Source organism: Gymnoscopelus microlampas (genome assembly GCF_963454915.1).
Source record: "Gymnoscopelus microlampas genome assembly, chromosome: 12".
Lineage (NCBI taxonomy): Eukaryota > Metazoa > Chordata > Actinopteri > Myctophiformes > Myctophidae > Gymnoscopelus > Gymnoscopelus microlampas.
Window position 1 is genome coordinate 11,247,173 of NC_139949.1, and position 22,183 is coordinate 11,269,355.

Here is a 22,183-nt window from a genome sequence, read left to right on the forward strand (position 1 = left end):
CGGATTCGCAACCTGCAAACATGTATCGAGTCAACGGTGAACCCATGATGACAGAAGAAGAACGAAACTGCCAGCGTTGCCATGTCCGCTTTTTATAAGCGACTTTCATGTCAAGGACCCCCAAATGAAAATGTATTTGTCTGCGGACACCCATCTGAAAACATTTTATGCCAGGCTCCCATACAAGCTTTGTGTTGTTAAAATGTTTCAAAAATATTCCAAATTTTTTATCTATTTTTTCAAAATAGTAGATCTACAAGCTCGTAGATCGGTTATTTGAATACAAGACATGTGGGCACTAGAGACATCTGGGCACCATATGACATATGTTTGGGATGAATGGGTCTGCCACCTGGACGAGTGGGCACCTGGAGAAGTGGGCACCAGGATAACTGGGCACCAAAACCATCTGGGCACTAGGGACATGTGGGCACCTGAATTACCTTTCAGAATAGCCAATGTCTAAAGGGCGAAGGGCTCGCTTCTTTGGGGGCTTGTTTTCATAGACCTGTTTGTTTGCTTGTTTCTCTCTCTCACAAAAACCTGGCAACGCCGGAAACAGCAGGGCTGCATCATGGGATACCAGAGTCCTCCGGCGGCGCGGTGCCGCCATGTCTCCTAGAGAGAAGCAGCAGCTCATATTCCTCTTCTCTCTGTCGGCGGCCGCTCTGCTCATATTCACCCTGCTTCTCTACTACATTCCTACGGTCCTTTACGTGTCGTTGATCCTCGGAGTTTGCGGCATCGCGTGTTATTACTACCACGGACAGTCGCTGTACGCGCGGCTAGGCCCCGTCGATCCGCGGCGTGGACTGACCGTCGTAGCCGCGCTCCGGCGCTGGTTGACCGGCAGGGCCAAGAACGGAGGCGCGGCGTATCCGCCACCTGCGGCGGGGAGGACCTCCAGGAGCCACCGCGGCGTCGGAAACAAAGCGGCGGCAGCCCACGTTGTCGTCCGGGGTTCGGGCGCGTATTCCGGCTTCGGTGTCCCGGAGACCGCCGGTGGACTAGGTGTTTATAGACGAGGAGGAGGAGGAGGGGATTCCGCGTTCAGCCCGCGGGACATCCTCATGGGGTCCTACATCAGTAGACCCGAGGGTCCGCCGCCGCAGGTCGTGACCGGGAGAGGCTCCGGGTCTGGAGCCGTTGTTTACCCCCGAGATCAGCTCCGAGAGAGGCTGAGCCGGCCGAACCACGCGGTCCATTCCCCCAACAGGAGGCTGTCCTTCTCCGGGTGAGTCGACTGTTTTTTCAAGTGGCATCGATCTCATCATAGCTGGTGATAATTGATCATGTTTCACGTGATCAAGTATTCGAGGGGTCCAGGACCCCCCCATTAACACCCCCTTAATTCTGACAGTATACAAATGGAACCAAATGGACCCGTTACACCGTAACAGGTCTGTAACGGTTACAGACTTGTCTGAAGTGAAGTGTCTATTTAGACCCCCTCAAGGAACCTGAGGATCCCTGGACCCCACTTTGAGAACCACTGACAGTGGTTCTCAAACTGTATAATTTTAAGGACCCCCGTATAAACTCTGACAGTTAGCCTACAGACCTGTTAGGGTCCATTTAGACCACCTCAACCTGACCACTGGAACCAGCAGGGCACTTGATATTTCATTGTGTGATAACGGCAGATAATCATAAGTGAAATAATGGAAATGTAAATCCTGCAAGCTGACTGGGTGGCGGTGGGGTGGGGGGGATGCATTGATTTATTATTACATATTATATACTATGTACTGGTGTTGATGAATGACGATATCTTATCTTAACAGGACAGGAGGTGAATGTTTCATATTTAAAATAAACTAAGTCTAGCCCGCCATATTTCAAAATGCATGGGGTTTATAGACCTCATTATCAGTGGAATTGCGTTGCTATGTGAACAGCTTGGGTACAACTACAAGGTCATTTCCTGTCAGTCACTGATCCTCACACACACTGCACAGGAAATGAACCTGGACCCATTTAGAATGTTGATGTTGTGAAGTATGAAAGGGTCTGCTCCTAGATCAGATTCACATTTTCACCACATGAGTGTAGAGAATAGTGAAACTGATATAGGAATAAAATCCCATGCATTTGATTTATGGTCCTGGAGCACCTGATCATAGACATCATCACAAGTAGATATCAAGAGATTTATGTTTATCACTTCACTTATGATTATCTGCTATATAAATACACATATAATGATATATTGCGTTAATAGACATTGTGCAGTTTAAAGCATTTGTAATCATGAAAGATCCTTACTTTCTGTTACTTTGTCACCCGTCTCTATGTATATTTGATTAATCTTGGCTTGTTCTGTTGTTGTTTACTTCCTTGTACTCTTTACCTGTGCATCTCCTGTGTTTAAACCCCCTTATCTTCTGGGGATGCATAAAGGTTTATATCATGTTAATTATTATGTTTGAATATTTTATTCTTAAATATGTAAGTTTATTTATTATGATTTCGTTTTACTGTGTTAAAGTTTGTTGCACAGTGAAAACAACCTATCTACAAGCTCTCAATGCATCTCTGACACATTGAGACCTCGTAGATTGTCTGTTTTCGGTTATTATTTTAAGCATTTGTAGTGGTCAAACTAGCAATATGTTCAGAAGCATTTTCAAAAAAAATCTTTATTTCATACTTTTGCATAAAAGCAATGGTTAAAGCCTCAATCTGTGACTTCTTCACCTGGCTGGCAGCATGCAGAACAGCAGGAACAATATTACTGTTTCACAAACCGCACAACTTGGGACTTACACACATTTTCAGTCGTGAGATGTTGGTAGCCATTGGAGCCATGAAGCCATCATCTATTATTTGATGATTTTTGACTGATGATAGGGGCAGGTATAATAAGATTGAATGAAATGAAATACAATACAACTTTGCTTTTATTCATGTGTTTTATCACAGGGAGCAGGTGGGCACGGCGAGCAGGTTCTCCATCACCCCTCAGCGCCACTACCCCCTGCAGCAGACGGGCACCTCCTCGGTGGGGCTGCTGCCTCCGGCCCACTGGGACAGCTTCAGGAAGAAGAACATTCTCAGCCCGCGCAACTCCTCCGTGCACGCCAGTCCGGTCACAGTGAAGATCGCCAGGCCAGACCACAGCACCTACAGATCCCCATTGTGAGTTCATGATTATTTCTCCAGAAGTTATTTAAACTATTCATCTGCATGGATTAAAGTTCTCAAGTTGCCACGACTGATTTCAGTCATTATGGATTCCATAGAAGCCAGCATGTCTGCTATGGAAGCATGTCGCGCACCAAGCTCGAAGATAGCAGATCTTCAAGCTCACAACATGCGTTGTGAGCATATAGATCTATTTTTGGTTGTTAGTTATTTTAAGATTAAAGAGTATTTGAAGTGATCAGACTAGCTATAGAATACATGTTTAGATGCATCTTCCATAAACATGAATGGTCTCAGAAATGTCATAAAAGCAAATCTTGATGCCTCAAATCTGTGATTTCTTCAAACTGGTTGGCTGTACAGTACGTGGAACAGCAGCAACATGGGTTTAGAACGATAATACCATAACATCATCAATAGACTTTGAGATTTTATTTTTACTTTATCCCATGCATCATGCAGCTACAAGCCTGTGTTGTTTGAAATGGTGGTTTGAGTTGTTGTTGATGTGTGTTTTTCCTTGTAGTTTGGAACATGTGGGCTCCCCCGGAGGGCTGTGCTCCCCGGGCCCGACGCCCCCCGCGGACCCCTGTTCCAGGGAGACGGTCCTCAAGGTGCTCAAAGAGAGCCGCAAGAGGGAGGTGGCTGACGACGAGGACAGGACATTAACCGACGAGCAGAAAAGCAAAAGAAGGTGTGTAGGAGCGCCACACAGCTCCCATTTTGTCAAAGCCCTTTGCACTGACCGCAAGAAATTCAATTGAAATGGTTAGGGGTGCACAGTGAATCGACCATCATATCTGTAAAAAATGCAATATTGGTAAAATTGGTATCGGTAAATTAATCCTGAATATTGTTTTTCTATTTTGTAATTGTTTGTGGAGAATGAAGGCTGCAGATTCAATCAGTGTTGGAAAAATGTTAAGTAATTCAAAATAAATTACTGCATTTTTAAAGTCTGCATCTAATCACACAGAATCACAGTTTTTGAAAAGGTGTAAGGTAAACTGTACTGCAATATCAGTATCTATCGAATTGACCATGCAATTAGAGGGATATGTCAATATCGTGCATTTCTTGAAATGGTTACATGGCTTAGGCCAGTGAGTGCGTGAGTCAAAGTGAAAGATTGAGCATGTGTCTTTAAACCAACTTAATCTCCTTTCCAAAGACGCAACGACAGTGGAGGAAGTGCACATTCTGCCTTTGAGCCCCTTCTGCCCAACGGAGTGCAATCCCAGCTCGTACCCAAGTGAGTTAATGCATGTTTAAACCATCACAGATTGGGGGATATCGTATGTATATTGTGGCGTAGTGTTTTTATGTCTGTTAAAAGGCAATCTGCTATTAACAGTATGTTTGTGTGTGTGTGGGGGGGTGAAGATATTATGTCACACAATGTTGATATTGAAGTATTCTTTAAAAAATACCATGATATTTGATTTTGTCCTTTACCGCCCAGCCATTTACTGTATGCGCCCTCACACTGTTTTCCCATGAAAACAGTGGTGTTAACAGGCTGATAGCCCTCCAGCTATGATTGTTAACCTTCCTCACTGAAGCTAGTGAGCCTCTTATCACAACATCTGCTTGCCAGCTGTCTTGCTTTTAAGTCTCAGACTAATTAGGACGTAATCTCCGCCCAAGACCAAAAAAAGAAAGAAAGACATGCCATCTCCGGTTTACTTCCCGTAGCTGGAGCGTGAAGTAGATGGCCGGCCTTTTTAGGAGACCGGAAGCCATTTGGAGTCTATTCAACTTAAGAATGCGTGAACACAGCTTCTGAACCATTCTTTAGCCCCATAGTCACTGAACTAAATTTTGGACCAATAGTCGCAGGCCACACTATCTTCCCAAGATTTCCATACTAAAATGTTTTTTTTTCCAGAGAGACAAATCAGGAGAAAATCAACTTTATTATCGACCGTTCTCTGTCCCAGCAACACTCTCTCGTGGGATCTAGCACCAGTAAACATAGGACGTGTCCTGCCGTCTTCACTTGGAGGATTTGTGTACCATTTCACCTCTAGTGGCTCAAATTGGGATGGTCTATCTTTCTAAATCAACCGTCTTTGTCTCCGCCCCTTAGGCCGGGAACCCTTAAGCGAGGTTTGAACTTCGCGGTGGAGGAGGCCGTCATGAAGAGGTCTCGCACCTCCTCCATCAGCTCTCTGAGCGGCAGCCACATCCACACCAGCGGCTCCCCCCGCAACCCCATACAGAGCTCCTACAGCTCCTCACAAGGCTTCAGACAGGTACAGTAAAGCCAGTGGTGCTCAAATCTTTTTCATGTCAAGGAGCCCCCGAATTGATTTGTATTTGGCCGCGGACCCCCCACCTGAAAAGGTTTTGTTCCAGGGACCCCCAGAAGAGACTTATTTGTGTTCAAAATGTTCCAAACATTTTCGATATTTTTCGAAATGTTTAAAAAATAGCGGATGTACAAGCGTGCAGCGTGGCACGAAGTGACGCACTGTGAGCTTGTACATCTGCTATTTTTTGAATAGCCAACGTATAAAATTTGGATAAAGTGGTTAACATGATTGTAATGCTGTATTGCTCATTTTGCTGGGGACCCCCTGGAACCCCCCCCCTTGCAGTAAAGCCAGGACATATGTGTTGGCTGGGAAATCTCTCTCGGAAAATTTTTGATTATGACCTGAGGTGATCAGTCATTATGTTGCTGAAAGTCCTTTTGAGAAAGACGAGGTAACAACGGTTTAGCCTGTTTCAGGGTTTCATACGATTTGAAATAAAAGTCACAGGTTTTATAATTGGCAGATGTTAGGGATGTGCGAAGTGACTAATTTCACGGACGGTTAAACAATGTTTTTCTAAAATGAAGGCAGCACTCTTGCAATAGCCTTTTTTTCTTCTTCAAAAATCATCTGAATAAATTATTGTGAGATATAAAAGCCTGGTGACGTGATGTTAATTTTCAAATGATCAAATCTTATTTAAAATGCAGCAGAAATGTAGTGAATTTTGCAGCCATACTTCATGGTTATCCTAAAAAAAATGCATGCAAATAAATCCATTGTTGATTTGGCAAAATTGTCATTTCAGACAACAATAAGGAAATATCCGTATCTATTTCACGTGAAATTGAAATTGAGAACATGATGGTTAACTTGGCTGACCTAAATCTTGTATGGAGACACGATTTTTACTGATTTACAGATACAATGTGTCCTTGCCATGGCTAAATCTGTATTGTCAACTTAAAACTGTAACGCTCTGACCAATGTTGACCATGAATGCAAAGCTAACCTAACCTAAGGATTGTTTTGTCTTTTAAGTGGAAGAGAGCCTCGACTCACGCCTCCCCTCTCTCCAGCCCTATGTCGTCTCGCTCTCAGACTCCAGAGAGAGCCTCTGTAAAGCCCAGGTATGATAAGATGAAAGAGTATTTTTGAAGTGGTCCAACAAGCAATAGAATACATGTTCAGATGAACCATCTTCCATTAAACCTTTGGTCTAATGGATATTTCATAAAAGCAAAGGTTAAAGTCTCGATCTGTGATTTCGTCAACTGGTTGGCTGTATGTAGAACATAAACATTGGTTTAGAATGAGAATACCTAAACTGCATCAATTCACAACATGATATGTTCATTGTTTAGGAAACAGGCTCTTTTCACATTGTTTCACAAATCACAGATTGGGACTTGGCCTAACAAAAATATGATTCAGTCATAAGATTTTATATTGCTTTATTCCATGGGTAGGATTTCTGCTTCTGAGAAGTTGAAGTGATGAATCACAGAGTGTTGTCCCCTCTTAGTCATGACTTACCCAGGATTTCTTTGTGATTTATCCAGGGAGGATGACACCCAGTCTCCCAGCTCTGCCTCCTCAGTGAAGTCTGACAAGGTGGTCATGGATACTGAACCCACCATATGTGAGTCTTTTGTAAAGTTCATACGTATGCAGTCAAATCCAGTGATAATGTAATATAGCACTGAGAGTGTGTTTTACCGACCCTACAGTAGTCTGACGTGCTGACGTTCCATTTATGTGGGCGTCCTGCCCTCGCGATGAATTGGTCCTGAATGAGTCGCAGGCCTTGTTCAGACTGGCAGCCCAAATCTGATTTCCTATCCAGATTGGAGTCATATTGTTGTTTGTGTAGTCTGAACTAGGCTAGGAATGTGGTTCAAATCTGATTTACAAAAAAGAAATCAGTTTCCATGTGGTTTTCTGCAGCTGCTATTCAGAGGACTCAAATTATGGTGCAAATCAAAAAGCATCACTCACATCAATATATTTTGACTGGTTTATTGGCATGTTCCCTTTTGTTTTATAGTTCATGTATTGTATCTGAACATAAACCTGATGTGATTCCAATCTGTATATAGGCCAAAAATCTGATTTGGGCCGCAACTGTGAACATAGCCTCCGGCAAAGGATGTAATGGAGGAATTGGTTTATTGAATGCAGCAGTGGTTCCTGGATTGTATTCACAAATGGAAATCTGTATTAAATGCCCTGTTGCCATTCCAGCAAAAGTGGCCCCTGTCCCCAAAGTCCCAGTGGCTTTGTCGTCGAGCTCCACCAGCAGTGGAGGAAAACGGAAACGCAAGATCCAGCTGGTGGCCAGCCATGGTGGGGAGCAGATCTCTCTGGTGAGATGAGCAGTCCATTATGAAACATCATTATTATATGTAGCTACTTTTATTGGATAGTACAGTTAACAATAAAAGGAAAAATGCGATCCATAGATCAGGGGTCTTCGACAGGGGGTCCGGGACCCCTAGGGGCTCCTCAGAGTTACTAAAGGGCGGCCGCCAAATCGTTGTGTGATTGGATTTTTTTTTTACACATTAACCAATTGAACCCGTGCGTGCCAAAAATCCTGAAGGGGGCGTCAACAAGTGCCATTTGGTAGCGGCGAACATCTTTGAGGGGTATAAACAGATTGACTTAACATTGCCCCCCACCAGTATGTCTGCAGCTACTATGCCACGCCCCCCAAGACCAAAAAAAAAAAGGAAAAAAAAGGCCTTGTAGATCGGCTATTTTTGGCAAAGAGGTTTATGAAATCTATGAAAATACAATTTTATACAGTATGTCGTGGGGGTCCCTGCTTCATCTCTCTTTCAGATGAAATTGTAGATGAGGAATATGACTTAAATAAATATAAATAAATTGTCAGTCCGAAGTTCTTTTCTTTCTTTTTCTTCCTTTAATCCCCGGGAGCTCAGTGAATAATGGAAGTCCCCCGGCAGTCTAGAGCCTATAGCAGCATAAATATGGTCTAGTCTACGACAAGCCTGAGCCTGTGTTTCCTAACTGTAAGCTTTATCAAAAAAGAATGGTTTAAGCCTACCTTTGAACGTAGAGAGGGCTGTCTGCCTCCCTGACCAAACGTGGGAGAAGGTTCCACGGGAGAGGAGGAGCCTGATGCGATGCGATGTGAGCTTGTACATCTGCTATTTTTTTTATGTTTTGAAGAGAAAGAGACATAATCCCCCTCCAGTTGATTTTATTAGTTGATTGTTTAGTTTTTTCAATAATTGATTAAATTGATTAGTTCGATTACTACTTTTGACCACCAGCTGTATTTTCAGCCACATGTGACAATGTTTCAGTTGAACTGATGGTAGATGGTAATTCCCTTGCAGCCTCCTCCCCCAGAGCTGGGATACACCATCACTGTCAAAGACTTGGACCAGGAGAAGAGAGCCGCACTCAACAAGATCCAGAAAGTCCTGGAAGAAGTCGGTGAGTGTCAAAAACATTCAACTGAAAAAACGCAATGAGGAATCAATTTCTTCTCAAAGAGTAGCAATCATTTAAACCCATACTGTTGTTTGTGGTTCACCAGGGGTCTGCCCTTGGGCACACTCTTTTTCTCCCTCTACACCAAAATCTCTTTGGAGGGAGAGAGGAACATTTTCGCCAAATGTTCGCCTATTCTCGCCAAATGTTCGTCTACCGTAACATGCCCAGAAGAGGGACGCTAAGGTTCATGTGGTTAAAAAGAGTGACCTCATCGTCAAATCAAATCAAGCTTTATTTATAGAGCATATTTAAAACAATCAAGATTGACCAAAGTGCTGCACACAGTAAAATCAAAGCATCAACAAAAACATTATGCATGTGCACCCACATGACACAGATCTGATGTGTTCCCGGATTGAATGGGTTAAGAAGAGATTCATAAGGCTCAACAGACTGGGCATTTCTAATGGTAAAGGGCAGGCTATTCCAGAGCCTAGGGGCTGTAGCAGCAATCGATCTCATCTTCCTCGGTTTGTTCTCAAAGCGTTAACCCTGTTCATCTTCCGTCTTTGTAGCTCCAGAACCAAAGAAGCCTGAGCCCCCCGTGGCAGAGACTGCTCCTTCCTCTCAGGCCGCCTCCTCCTCCTCCGTGGACTCCGGCCCCACCCTGGCCAGCCTCCTGGCGGCCCCTCTGCCCACCACCACCACCTCCTCCTCCTCCGCCGCCCCGAGCAGCAGCGTGGCAGCAGCACCCACCATCCCCGTCATCAACCTGGACCCCAGCCCAGCCGCCACCACCAGCATGAGCACGGCCCCCACCTTCACAGCCGCCGCCCCGGCCCGCTCCTCCCCTGCCCCTCCTGCAGCCGCCCCCGCCCTCCCCAACTCCCTGCTGGAGATCCTAAAGATGCAGAGCGTCCCTCCAGCCAGTTCACCATCCACGCTCAGCACCACCACAGCAGGTAGGTTCAGCCCCCCGTCTGAAAATGTTTTGTGCGAGGGACCCACCAGAAGAGAAGATTTGTATTAAAAAATGCACAAAGTTTTTTGTAATGATTTTTTTATGCCTTCATTGATAGGATAGTAGTAGTAGTAAATGAGGAGAGAGATGGGGGGTGACATGCAGCAAAGGCCGTCGGTATCGGGGCTCGACCCCAATCAGGCTACTTTGGAGCCTAGGTGCCTGGACCGCTACGCCAGCGGTCCAGGTCATTAACACAAAATTTGAGAATTTTCAAAAACATTCAAAAATGGCAGATGTACAAGCTTGCTGTGAGCTTGTATATCTGCTATTTTCTAATAGCCAACGTATAAAATGTGGATAAAGGTTGTGATGCTGTATTAGTATTTTGCTGGGGACCCCCTGGTACCCCCGCCCCCCAAAGACCCCTCCGGGTCCCCACTTTGAGAACCAATGGTTTAGATTAGTGCTGCAACTATCCACTATTATCACCATTTTTAGTTTTGGACATGGTTTCAACCCGATAGCGACAATATATAGCCTATTATGGTTCTGTACCAGTATATGAGTCAGTTTTAGCTGATTTTATTCTAATTGGCTACTAGGACTGCTTATGAATTTCATGGGCCTTGTGAGGTCAACCTGGCCTGGCAGAGATCTTTCCCTGGTGTGCGCAGAAGCACAACAGGTGAACACAATCAACTTAAATGAGGAGCTGCCAAACAGGCTCAAACAATGCCAAACTGTCACATTCTAGGCTAGCTGCTGCAATAAACTTCTACATTTGGGTCATTGTTGACAAACGAACAGAATATGGACATTTGCAAAAGGATTATTTATTTCTTGTCCAAGAGCGGTGAGGTCACAGCTTCTCTCTACTTTTGTATGATATTGGTAGCCTAAACTTTGAATTTGTATGCAGTTATTAATTTCCATTGCTTGCTGGATATTAACTCTTTAACCGCCAGAGTTCAAACATTGTCTATAGCTGCCCTTGCCAGCGATTTTGAGCGTTTTTACTAACCTTTGAAAAATCATAGAATATTATTTTTCACAGCGATCCAACCAGCGATCGCCTCAAAAGACGTAGGGGGGTCTCGGAGACCACTGACTAGATAAAACATCCAAGCTTTTACATCATATCAGACAAAAACTGATTATTTATTTCTTGTCCAAGAGCGGTGAGGTCACAGCTTCTCTCTACTTTTGTATGATATTGGTAGCCTAAACTTTGAATTTGTATGCAGTTATTCATTTCTATTGCTTGCTGGATATTAACTCTTTAACCGCCAGAGTTCAAACATTGTCTATACAGTAGCTGCCCTTGCCAGCGATTTTGAGCGTTTTTACTAACCTTTGAAAAATCATAGAATATTATTTTTCATAGCGATCCAACCGGCGTTCGCCTCAAAAGAAGTAGGGGGGTCTCGGAGACCACTGACTAGATAAAACATCCAAGCTTTTACATCATATCAGACAAAAACAGAAGCATTGACGATCACTCATTCCTGTATGGTTGTGTGTCCTTTAGGTCCAGTATTAACCACCAACACGGATCCCAATGGGTCCGTACTGAAGCCTGCCTCCACCATGGCTCAGCCACCTCCACCGTACTCCGCCTCCACGCTGTCGGGCCTCACCCAGCCCTCCAGCAGCGTGAGCTCTGCCTTCAGCCAGGTGCTGGGGGGTCAGACCACCAAGACCACCATGGCAGCAACCAGCCTGTTTGGACTAACCACCTCCTCTTCAGCCTCCAGCACATCGGTAGGCCCCTGTCACAATTTCTTCATAAAAACGTAAAAAACAGCTATTTCCTCTATGTTTACATTTGGAAAGTACCGGTATAAAAAAAAATGATATGTCAGTAATTTATGTTATTTGTCATAAATGCCCTGTGCAATTTTTTATGACACAGCCAGATTGTATTTTGTATTCATATGTTCTAATAATGTTAAATGCCAAAAACACAATTAACCCATTAATACTTGGAACGCATCTGTGTCTCTTTAGATTTCTTTGGCTATTCAAAAATAGCAGATATACAAGCTCATAGAGCGGCACCGAGTGCCGCACTATGAGCTTGTAGATCTGCTATTTTTGAAAAATCTTGAAAAAAAATGTTTTTAGATTTTTTTTTGAAAAACTGTTAGGATTTAGAAAACATTTTTAAGAAGGGCCTCGGGTCTTAAAGGGTTAAATCGTTAATCGCAATCATTGGTATGACAATTAATCGCCAACTTGAATGTTTGTAATCGTGACAGCCCTTCACGTCGGCTCCCATGGTTCCCGGTACCGAGTCGGCGGCCAGCACCACTAACCCTCTCCTGGTCTCCGGCTTCAAGCCCATCTTCGGAGCCACCACCACCGCCCCGGCCTCCTCGGCCTCCGACGGCATGCCCGCCGTGCCCACCTTCAAGCCCCTGTTTGGCAGCGCCGGCGCGGCCGGCGGTGGCTTTGGCCAGCCTGCGGCGGCGGCCACCTCGGCCCCGGCGGCCACCTCCGTCAGCACGACCTCCATGTTCGGCGGGTCGCTGAGCAGCGACGCGGCGGCCGCCCCGCCGTCGATGTTTGGCAGTTTAGCCACCAGTACCGGCGGAATGGCCTCCTCCATCAGCACCAGTACCACCGCCGAGTCCGCCGTCAAACCTCTGTTTGGTAACTGGGGCGCTCCCTCCACGACGAGCGGCGCCTCGACTCTGGCGCCCCCCTCCGTCACTACCGGGGCTTTTGGAGTTCAGTTTGGAGCGCCCACCACTGCGGCCCCCGCTGCCCAGACGTCGTCTACTAGCAGCGCTTTTGCGTTCGGCGCCGCGCCCGCCACCACCGCCGCCAGCACCATCCAACCCGCTCCTCCGGCCGCCGCCGCCCAGAACCCCTTCGGTTTCGGCCAGGCGGCGGCCGGCGGCCAGAACCCCACCACCATGTCGTTCGGCGGCTTCGCCATGCCCAACGCCGCCACGACCACCGCGGCCGCTGCGCCCGCCGCCCCGCAACAGCCCACCTTCAGCTTTGGAAAGCCGCCGTCGTTTGAAGCGGCCACGACGACGGCGCCGCCGCCAGCCTACCCCGGTTCCACGATGACGACGGCGGCGGTTAAACCTTTCAGCTTCGGAGGAGGCAACGGGGCGGCGGCAGCAGCGCCCGCCCCCGCCCCCACCGGGGCCCCGGCTCCATCTCCCTTCACGTTCGGTGGGGCGGCCGTCGGCCCCGCCCCCACCACGGCCTCCACCTTTGGGACTCCGGCTAAGCCGGCGTTCGGGTCCGGCGGTGCGGGCTTCTCGTTCGGCGGCACCGCGGCTCCGCAGGCGGCGCCCCCGAGCTTCGGGGCGGCCACTCAGACTCAGACTGCGCAGGCGGCCGGCTTTGGTTTTGGTAGCGCCGCCGCGGTGCAGCAAACCCCCGCCGGCCCCGCTGCCAATCCAGCTTCTGGATTCAACTTTGGCGGTGCCATGACGGGCGCGCAGTTTCAAACGCCAGTGTCTAATAACCCGCCACCGCAGATGTCCGTGTCCGGCTTCAACTTTGGAGCTGCTGCTAGCAGTACGCCAACGTTTGGTGAGTAATGAAACACATAAAGTTACTTATCCACTTAACCCATTCAGACCTGGAACGCATCTGTGTCACTTTAGATTTCTTTGGCTATTCAAAAATAGCAGATATATAGATCTGCTATTTTTGAAAACCCATACTATTTTGGCTAAATATTCTGCTATTTGCAGAATGTTGGCCTGGGCTGTTATGACAGGTCCAGAATGGGGATTCTAGGGTTCACGTGGTTAACGCGGTCTGTTGAAACATCTTGCATATCGTTGTTGTAGGGCAGAAACGTCTCGTCTCCATATTTTAACAGAAATTAATGCCCTACTTGATCATACTACAGCGTCACACAAAAGTATCAAAAGTAGCAGCTCTACAAGCTCGAAAGATTTTGAACTTGGAGATCTGCTACTTTTGCTATTTTTGAATTTGGATCCTGAAAAGTAACAGATTTGGACATATGAGGTTTCCACCCGACAGAGACGATTATAATGAATATTGCAGAACAATTACAGTATAAGGCAAGGTGTAGTATATTTAGCCACGGGCCCAAATGTATGTCTAAATTACCATTGTGAGATACTAGAATATGTCACACATGGGAGTGTTGAAAATATAATTATGATTTTATTTGCCCTGCATGCCAAAAGAGGTTTTATATTCTTCAGATGTATATTATGTGGTTAGGGTTCAGAAAAAAGTTGATAAATGTCAAAGTAGTAGTTGTGTCTGAATTTGACCCATTGCCCCATTCAAAGCAAATCATAATGTTTGCGTTTAACCTCGCAGGAACTTACGGTGTTTTTGCTACGACTTTGTGAGACGAATGCATTATCTTGTCATCAACTAAACTGTTCTAGAATGTCAATACCAGCCTACATTTACAGACTTCAAAGCCATATCGCAGACTAATTGGACAATACTATTTTCAAATTGTGAAGGCCAACACTTAAAACAATCTTGTGTTTCTCCAAATGAGATTGAGGGATATAAAAGATTGAGGCATATAAAAGCAAAGGTTAAAGCCTCAATGCAGTATGTGGAACAGCAGGAACAGTATTACTAAAACATCATAATTTTACATTGTGTTAATTGTTTAGGAAACAGTGCTAGTGGGGGGGGGGGGGGGGTACATCCTTTCAAACATCCTTTAAAACATCATCCTTTCTACACCGTTTCACAAATCGCACATTAGGACTTTGCCATACAAACTTTTTGAGAGATTTTATTTTGCTTTAATCCATGAATGTTTCCATTTTGCCTTCAGGGACATCTACTCCCACCTTTGGACAGAGCGCCCAGGCCGGTCCCATTCCCTTTGGCAGCCCTGCGACTCCCGTGCAAGGCTTCAACTCTGTCGCACCTTCTCCCTTTGGTAAGAGAGAGTACACAAAATGTTAAAAAAAAAATGCACCTTTTGTATATATTGGACCTGTGCCGTCCTGTTATTGAGCTGTTCTGTGTTCCTTTCCTCTGTTCTCTCTCCATATTCTAACTCTTCCTGTACCTGTAATGTTTGAGAGCTCGCACAGAAAATAATTTCACCCACTCTTTTTCTTGATGATGTGACAATAAAGCTAATTCTGACTTCCTCCCTGAAACTTGTTCATCAGGCGTTTCTCTCACAGTGAGGATGACACATCATTGCTTTTCTGTTTAATTTTCTCACAGGCGCGCCGACTCCTTCTTTCTCCATCGGCGCCAGTTCCAAGCCCTCCGGTGCCCGCCAGAGGCTGCAGGCCCGCAGACAGCACCCCAGAAAGAAGTAACGCATACACACCCAGTGGTTCTCAAACTTTTTTTTAATTTAAAGGAACCCCCATAGCTCTGAGAGCGAACTTTCGGGTCCATTCGGTTCCATTAGTTTGCTCTCAGAGTTACAGATCTGTAAGGGTCCATTTGGAACCCCCTCAAGGAACCCTGGCGATCCCCTGACCCCACTTTGAGAACCACTGCTACAACCCAAGACAGTCTCTGTGTGTGTGTGGGGGGGAGACGTATATTTTTCTGTCGCTACTGTTGCTGCTATGGCTAAATACGACTAGCATAGCTGCCTGTTCTAACCCCACACCCACTACTTAAAGACCAGACTCTCCCTGTGTGTTTGTGTGTGTGGTTTTCCCGGCCATGCTCACCCTCGTGTTTGCCGGGGGAATTTAACCCTTTTACGCCCCGATTTCTGTTGCTGCTTGGCTGACTGCGACGACCCGGGAGGGAACGGGATGGCTTAAGGAGGTGGATCTGAAGCGCAAATGTATATTCTACTTGAAAAGAAGCGAGACTGTTTAAAAAGAAAATTAAACGGCATCGATTCTACGCAAACGACGCATAATACAACTTAATCCCCCCTCCCCCCTTACTGTCTTTGGTGTCTCCCATGTTTTTGTCCCAGGTTGAGACTCATCCTTTTGTTCCCTCCTTTTTTAAATGTGACATGCTAACCGGGTGTACGTATGTTATTAAATGTATCGGGTCGAGAGCATATTCTTTAACAATGTCAAACAATAGGGCTTAATGCACCATTTTTATTTAATTTCCCCAATGTGAATATACACAAAGCTCTTTGAAGACAATTAATTATTTTAATTGCGTTTTGGGTTGTTAAGAATTGTCTCTCGTCTCTGCGAATGAATGACCATAGCATGTCTGAATACCTACCTAGACCCATGTGTTTTTTGTTTTCATTTAGTACATTATTATATGCATTCCCCTTACATTTGAAGTACTTTACCAGACTATGTGTGTTTGCCTAGTGTCCTAGATCGTGGTGATTGCCAATGTGTGAAACCAAAGCCGGTTGTAAAAAAAAAACCTGACTCCCCCTTGTGACATAACCTGACTTTAGGACAAGCCTAAAGTCAACTGCAAGCCACGTGTTGATTTGTATTAGACAATTACAAGTGGTTCTCAACTGTTTTTTCCACATTGGGAGCCCCATTTGGCTAGTTAGGACCCAGTATTGCTTTATTAAAGCTGTTCCAATGTCAGAACATCTTGTTACCCTGTGTTGGGTCAGACGCAGTCAAATCCTCAGTGTTAATTTAACTCTTGAGTGTACAAATGGAGCTTTTCGGGTAATTTATTAACTCCTATTGTACAAATGGAACATTTGGTTCCATTTGTACTCTCAGAGTTAAATGAGCACTGAAGATTTGTACTGTGTAATCCACTGGTTGAGACTTAACTATTTGACTACCTCTCTTTTCAACACCGATTTCCTTATTCAGTGTAGCTGTGGTTCAATGAGGTGACAACAACCCCTTTTAGATGTCATTGGGAAAAGAAAAAAAAGTATAATATGTGAATTAATTAATTCCTACTAAGATGAGTTTGATGATAATTTAGGTGATGTCTCTTTTCCTCTGAAATGCTCTTGAGAAGTACAATGGCACAGGAACTGTTAAGTTGAAGTACAGTACTGCTTTAATGTTATGTCAACGCAGTAATGTTCAGTATTGACTCATTACGCTCATTGTTGATGAATACTTAAATACCTCCCAGAAGGTGGTTTATATCTTAATCTGTTAAGATTCCACCTTTATTTCAGGCCATAGAAAAAGTTCCCCTATACCATATTCCTTTCATAAACTACAGTTTATTTAAAAGCCTTCTCCCATCATGTGGCATTCCTTCACAACAGTCAGAGAAAGACAATACACCCTGCATTTCTGCATGCTAGCTATACTCTGGTAAACATGATGAGTGATGACACTTTTCAGCATTTGAAAATCCAACAGAGGTTGTTGTTTTCCTTTTGCATCAAAAGTACAGACTGGAGCCTTTACTGGAATGATCACAAATTTTGCTTCCCCCCCTCCCAGCTATGACTTTCACGTACTTTAGATCTTTGATGTAATGTTTATTTTTTTATTTTTGTTTATTGTTACTACTGTAGATTTGCCTTATTGGGTCGCACTTGGAGGAAATGAATGTGAATGGCAGCATATTTGGTAGTGTGGGGCATTGGTCTTAACGTGGGGATCAACTGCAGTCGAGGATAGGAGTCTATTTTATATTTTTGTATGGCTTTTTATGAAGGGCCGTTTCCCACAACTGGCACCAAGATTCTTTTTATCCCCACAAAACAGATTTTCTTTCCCCTCTGAAAACCGTGCAAAAAAAGGAGCCACTTTATTAGGTGGATACGTTGTTTCAAAGGTCTTGGTGAATGAAATAGTTTACATTTAAGCCTAATAGATACTTAAGCAAAGAGGCAACATTTTGTCACATGATAAAAACTCCGTATTTTTCAACTGACAACTCTGGAAAAATGCGCCGGCCGTTCTTGTCTAGCGTTGGCGCGTAAATTAGGCGTTTAGAATGATTCCTATTGGCTCGGGTCTCTCTTTTTTTCTTTTTTTTAAGTATTGATGAATGTATTTGTCGAAAGTGAATTTAAAAACTGTTTTCCACAAAGCTCATGTTCATTCATGCTGGACTGAAACTCAGGACTGAAGGGAACCGAAGGGGGGTAAATGTGTTTAATATTAATGTGTGATCTTTTACCACCCAGGGAAGGTGAACAGAAATACCCTGGGGGGTGGAGGTTAATGTTGCACTCCTAATACCTGACTTAAACTTGGCTGTGCGTGGATGCCGTGCACCACAAATTGCCAATCCTACATGTAGATTAGCTCTTTTTGGTGCACGACACCCACGCACATTCAAGTACAACTCAGGCTTTAGATTAGAAGCATATTATGGTGTAGATTATTTGTTTTTCCAAGTCCTCATTTTTAACGCGAAGACGCCCCCTCCTGGACAAACCAGGATTGATTCTGAAATGTGTGAATTTGTACGTGGGTGGGTGTATGATTTTTTTGGGGGGCTTAACCAGTGGCTAACCGATGCTTAAAACAAAGAACAAGAAAATGTATATATTTTTGTATATCAAGCAGGTTTCTATTAGAGTTCCTTCAAGCTTGGCTCAGTAAGGCGCTTGGTCTAAACATGTATATTAGTGAAAGACCAAACTGTTTTGTTTGTGCTAATTCATTACATTTTTCCTCAACCATATTGCTGTGGTGGAATAAAACGGTCAAAGTTTTCCCCTGTCAGGCGTTTATTTTAAATGTGTTTTTACATGGTCTGGTATGTGAATGGTTGTGTTTTCATGGTGTGTAAAGCTCTCTAGCTGACACTTGGTCTCATGTGGGATTCACAGAACATGGATATCAACCATAGTTATACAGTTATACCTATTTTAAAAAAATGTTATTTCCACAACGTTTGCATGGGATTATACCCAGATGGTGACTGACTGTTCACATCTGGCAATCTTTCATTAACCACTTTCATCCTGCCGTCCCAATTTTGAGCATGTCATTATACTGTAGGTAAAAAATAAGCAATTCGAAACATTTGGAAAATGTTTCAAAAGTAGCAGAGCTACAAGCTCACAATGCATGTAAATCTGCTATTTTCGAAATAATTTTATTTTTTTGTAAAATCACTGGCAATACTTAAGATTGATTTTTGCACTACCATCGGCTTTGTGACATTCCAGTTCCACCTGTGACCCACTGAGCACATGAAACTAGACTATGTTTTTTTTGTTTTGTTTAAATTGTAATTTGTGTTTTTCCACGCCCATTTTAAAATCATAATTGTTATACAGTATTGAGAAGCACAAATAATCTGTGTCAACGACTTACAGTGAGGGTTCTGTTAGCAAATGGAGGAACCTTTATTTTCACGGCGTACGTAAAATGGACTCATCCTTTCCTATGTGTCAAGCAGATACCATTATTTCACCTTGAAAAGTGTGAGGAACAATGATTGTGTGATGGATTTGTGTGTGGTATTTAAGTCTCGCTCCAGACATGAAAACGGCCCTTAAAATATTTCACAGTTTTTTGTACAACAAGGGAACCAAAGGCTGTGGTTTCGGAGCGATCAGGAGTGATTGGAGAATGACTGCACAGTAAAATCCTCTGGTAGTGTTAACTGTGAGCTTGTACAAATGTAACCAAATGGACCGGTAAGAGTCCATTTGGTTACACTTGTATACTCTCAGAGTTCCAAATGGATAAAATAACAGTGGGGATTTTGCTGTGTAGAAGATGTGCCTACGAATTTGGGACTTTAATTGTCTGTGACAGTGTGCGTGAGTGTGCAGATGTTTTGGATGTTGCGTGAACGTTGCTGCACTGGGCAGGGCAGTGTAATATAGCCTCTACTCATGATGTCTTGAATTGTGCTGGTTTTAAATAAAAATGTGACAAAGTTGACACTGGTGAATTCCTTTTCCGTTGAATGTGTGATGTCAAATAGAAAAGCACACACATCTTTCTCCTTTCCTCTCTTTATCTCCTGTCCTTTTTTGTGGTCTTTGAGGGAGATGGTGAGTAAGACGGTAACGTGGATTTAATAACCAGTTATTGCACTATAATTTGTAACTGCCATTATCTACCACTTATGACCAAATAGCTTTATTATTTTAAATATTTTAATACAATTGTGTTGGTTAATTACTGCTAATTAACTTATCATACCCTGCTGCCCTGCAGAGAAGAACAGCACTTCAATGGAAAACAAATAATCACATGTAAACATGTGATTTATTTTCCAATTAAGTGCTGTTTGTCTCAATCTGTAATAAATTGTATAACATTTTTATAATACTTTTGGCCTTGCTGGGGATAGATTTCACACTCAAAATCTATTTTCTCTAGTCTAATTTCTCACAAATTATTTTGGCTGCTTTGTCTATTTTTTGATCAATTTTCTCTCTGGGTCATTTAAAAAATATAATGTTTTCCAACAGTTTAACTTAAACTTTACTCCTGAACTCAGTTTGTTGTAGTTTAAATGATGAGATATTGTGTGAAAAGTCTTTTAGCCTGAGAGTGGCGCTAGAGGATAGCTCATGCGGTGGCTCACTATCCTTGCTGATGAGATTTCATGGAAATCTGCCCATTAGATTTTGGGATATCATGTGTCATCAGTGTCACCCTTAGTGTCCTAAGGGTGGCGCTAATGGTAAGGTCATTGGGCAGTGGTGGAAAGTGACGCAGCACATTTACTCAAGTAGCCTACTGTAGAGGTAGGCTACTTTTACTTGTGTTGTGTTCATTTTTCAATAAAAAAATGTATCCTTCTACTCCAATACATCTCAGAAGCAAATATATCAGGGAGCGGAATTAGTCAATGCATGTAATCCTATGGGCTGGGGCGGCACCTGTCAGCAGGGAGTGTTGGGTGGGAGGAGTAGGAGGACGAAGGCTCTACGTCTTCCTGGTGGGGGCTCCTCACTGGCAAGTGAGTCGGTAGGATACAATAGCAGCGACAACACAGACGTGTGTGGGGGTCACCTGGCAAAACGACTAAATTGGGGAGAAAAAGCAACACAAAAAAAGGCTATAGCCTATCAGAGCCTATATGTAGTACGCACAATATCCACTAGGGCCTACTACCTAGTGACGCCCGTGGTATTTTTTACTTCAGTAAAGAATCTGAGTACTTCTTCCACTAGTGCCACTGGCTCACCTACATCAGGAGTAGGGACCATCCCCCATGAATGCGCTTCAGTGAATTACCCACTCAGCAAGTTGCATGGTAATCCTCCCATTAGATTGTGAGATATTGTGTGGAAGTGGAAATTGTGTGGAAAGGTCATTGGGTCACCAAATTAAGCAATCATCTGGGGAGTTGGTGGTGTGTGTGACACAAAACACACACACACACACACACACACACACACACACACACACACACACACACACACAACCCGTTCTCCATTATGGTAATGGCCTGGGATACCCTTGTAAATAATAATAATAATAATATATCAGATTTATATTGCTTTTCTAAGTAGTCAAGTTCACCCTACTACAAAAAAAAATCTACTTTTTTAGGAAAAAGCACAATAAAATAAGAATCTAAGAATATAATTAATAGAAACTGTAGAACACTAAAACAAGGGGGTGAGAAATCAAACACAATCCTGTTTACAGTCCCAGAAGTGCGAGACCAAGATATAAAAATGAAAAAAACATGTTTGATATTTGTCTGTTGATTTGGCACTTACAAGCATAATTTACACTACTCACTGTACATTTGCACATATCATGTGAACTGTGTTCTTTGCATTAGAAGCAGTGAGCAGTCGTGTTGTAGCGCTTGGGGAGCAGTTTGGGGTTAAGTGTCTCGCTATACAGAGGGCCACGTTTAAAGGCCATATGTCTAGGCACTATACACATTGTTATAAAATGCTGTTCCAGATACGTGGTTTTACCATCAATTGAATATCAAAAATAGTCTATAACACAGTGGTCCTCAAAGTGGGGTCCGAGGACCCCCAGGGGTCCTTGACAGCGTTCCAAGTGGTCCCAAGCGAAATTGCAGTTCAAAATCAGTTTAATCACTTTATCCCTAATATCAGCTATCTGAAAATAGCCGATCTACAAGCTCACAATGGGTCGCGATGCGATGAGTTCTGAGCTTGTACCTTGTAGATCTGCTATATCTTTTAAAAAAATGGGGGTCCCTTGCAAACTTTATTTTCAGATGTGGGGGTCTGATCAATTATCAATATAAATAATTTGGACCCCCAAATATCAATTTGGGGGTCCATGCCATCAAAAATAGCCTATAAACCTTGTCAGTCGACCTCCATCCGCTAGGTCAGTGGTTCTCAAAGTGGGGGGTGGGGGTTCCAAGGGGTTCTTGGCCTGAAATCCTTGATTATGCAGGCTAAAATCCTTGATTTTGCCATGAAATATGCAGGGTTTTATGTGATTTTATGCGGTGAAATTGAGGGAAGTTGCGAAATACGCGAAAAGTTGCGAAATACGCGAAAAGTTGCAAATTATGTGAA

At 43.9% G+C, this 22,183-nt stretch overlaps 1 protein-coding gene across 1 annotated transcript; it reads left to right on the plus strand.

Moving 5' to 3' along the window:
• Positions 1-584: 584 nt before the first annotated feature.
• On the plus strand, positions 585-19,593 carry pom121 (POM121 transmembrane nucleoporin). Its single transcript, XM_084075150.1, has 14 exons — positions 585-1,234; positions 2,923-3,138; positions 3,671-3,838; positions 4,316-4,396; positions 5,234-5,399; positions 6,444-6,532; positions 6,965-7,044; positions 7,647-7,768; positions 8,768-8,867; positions 9,443-9,829; positions 11,360-11,592; positions 12,090-13,383; positions 14,633-14,740; positions 15,037-19,593. Exons 1-14 carry the CDS (start codon positions 612-614, stop codon positions 15,132-15,134), a joined length of 3,765 nt encoding a protein of 1,254 aa, XP_083931276.1. The 5' UTR covers positions 585-611; the 3' UTR covers positions 15,135-19,593.
• Positions 19,594-22,183: the final 2,590 nt, after the last annotated feature.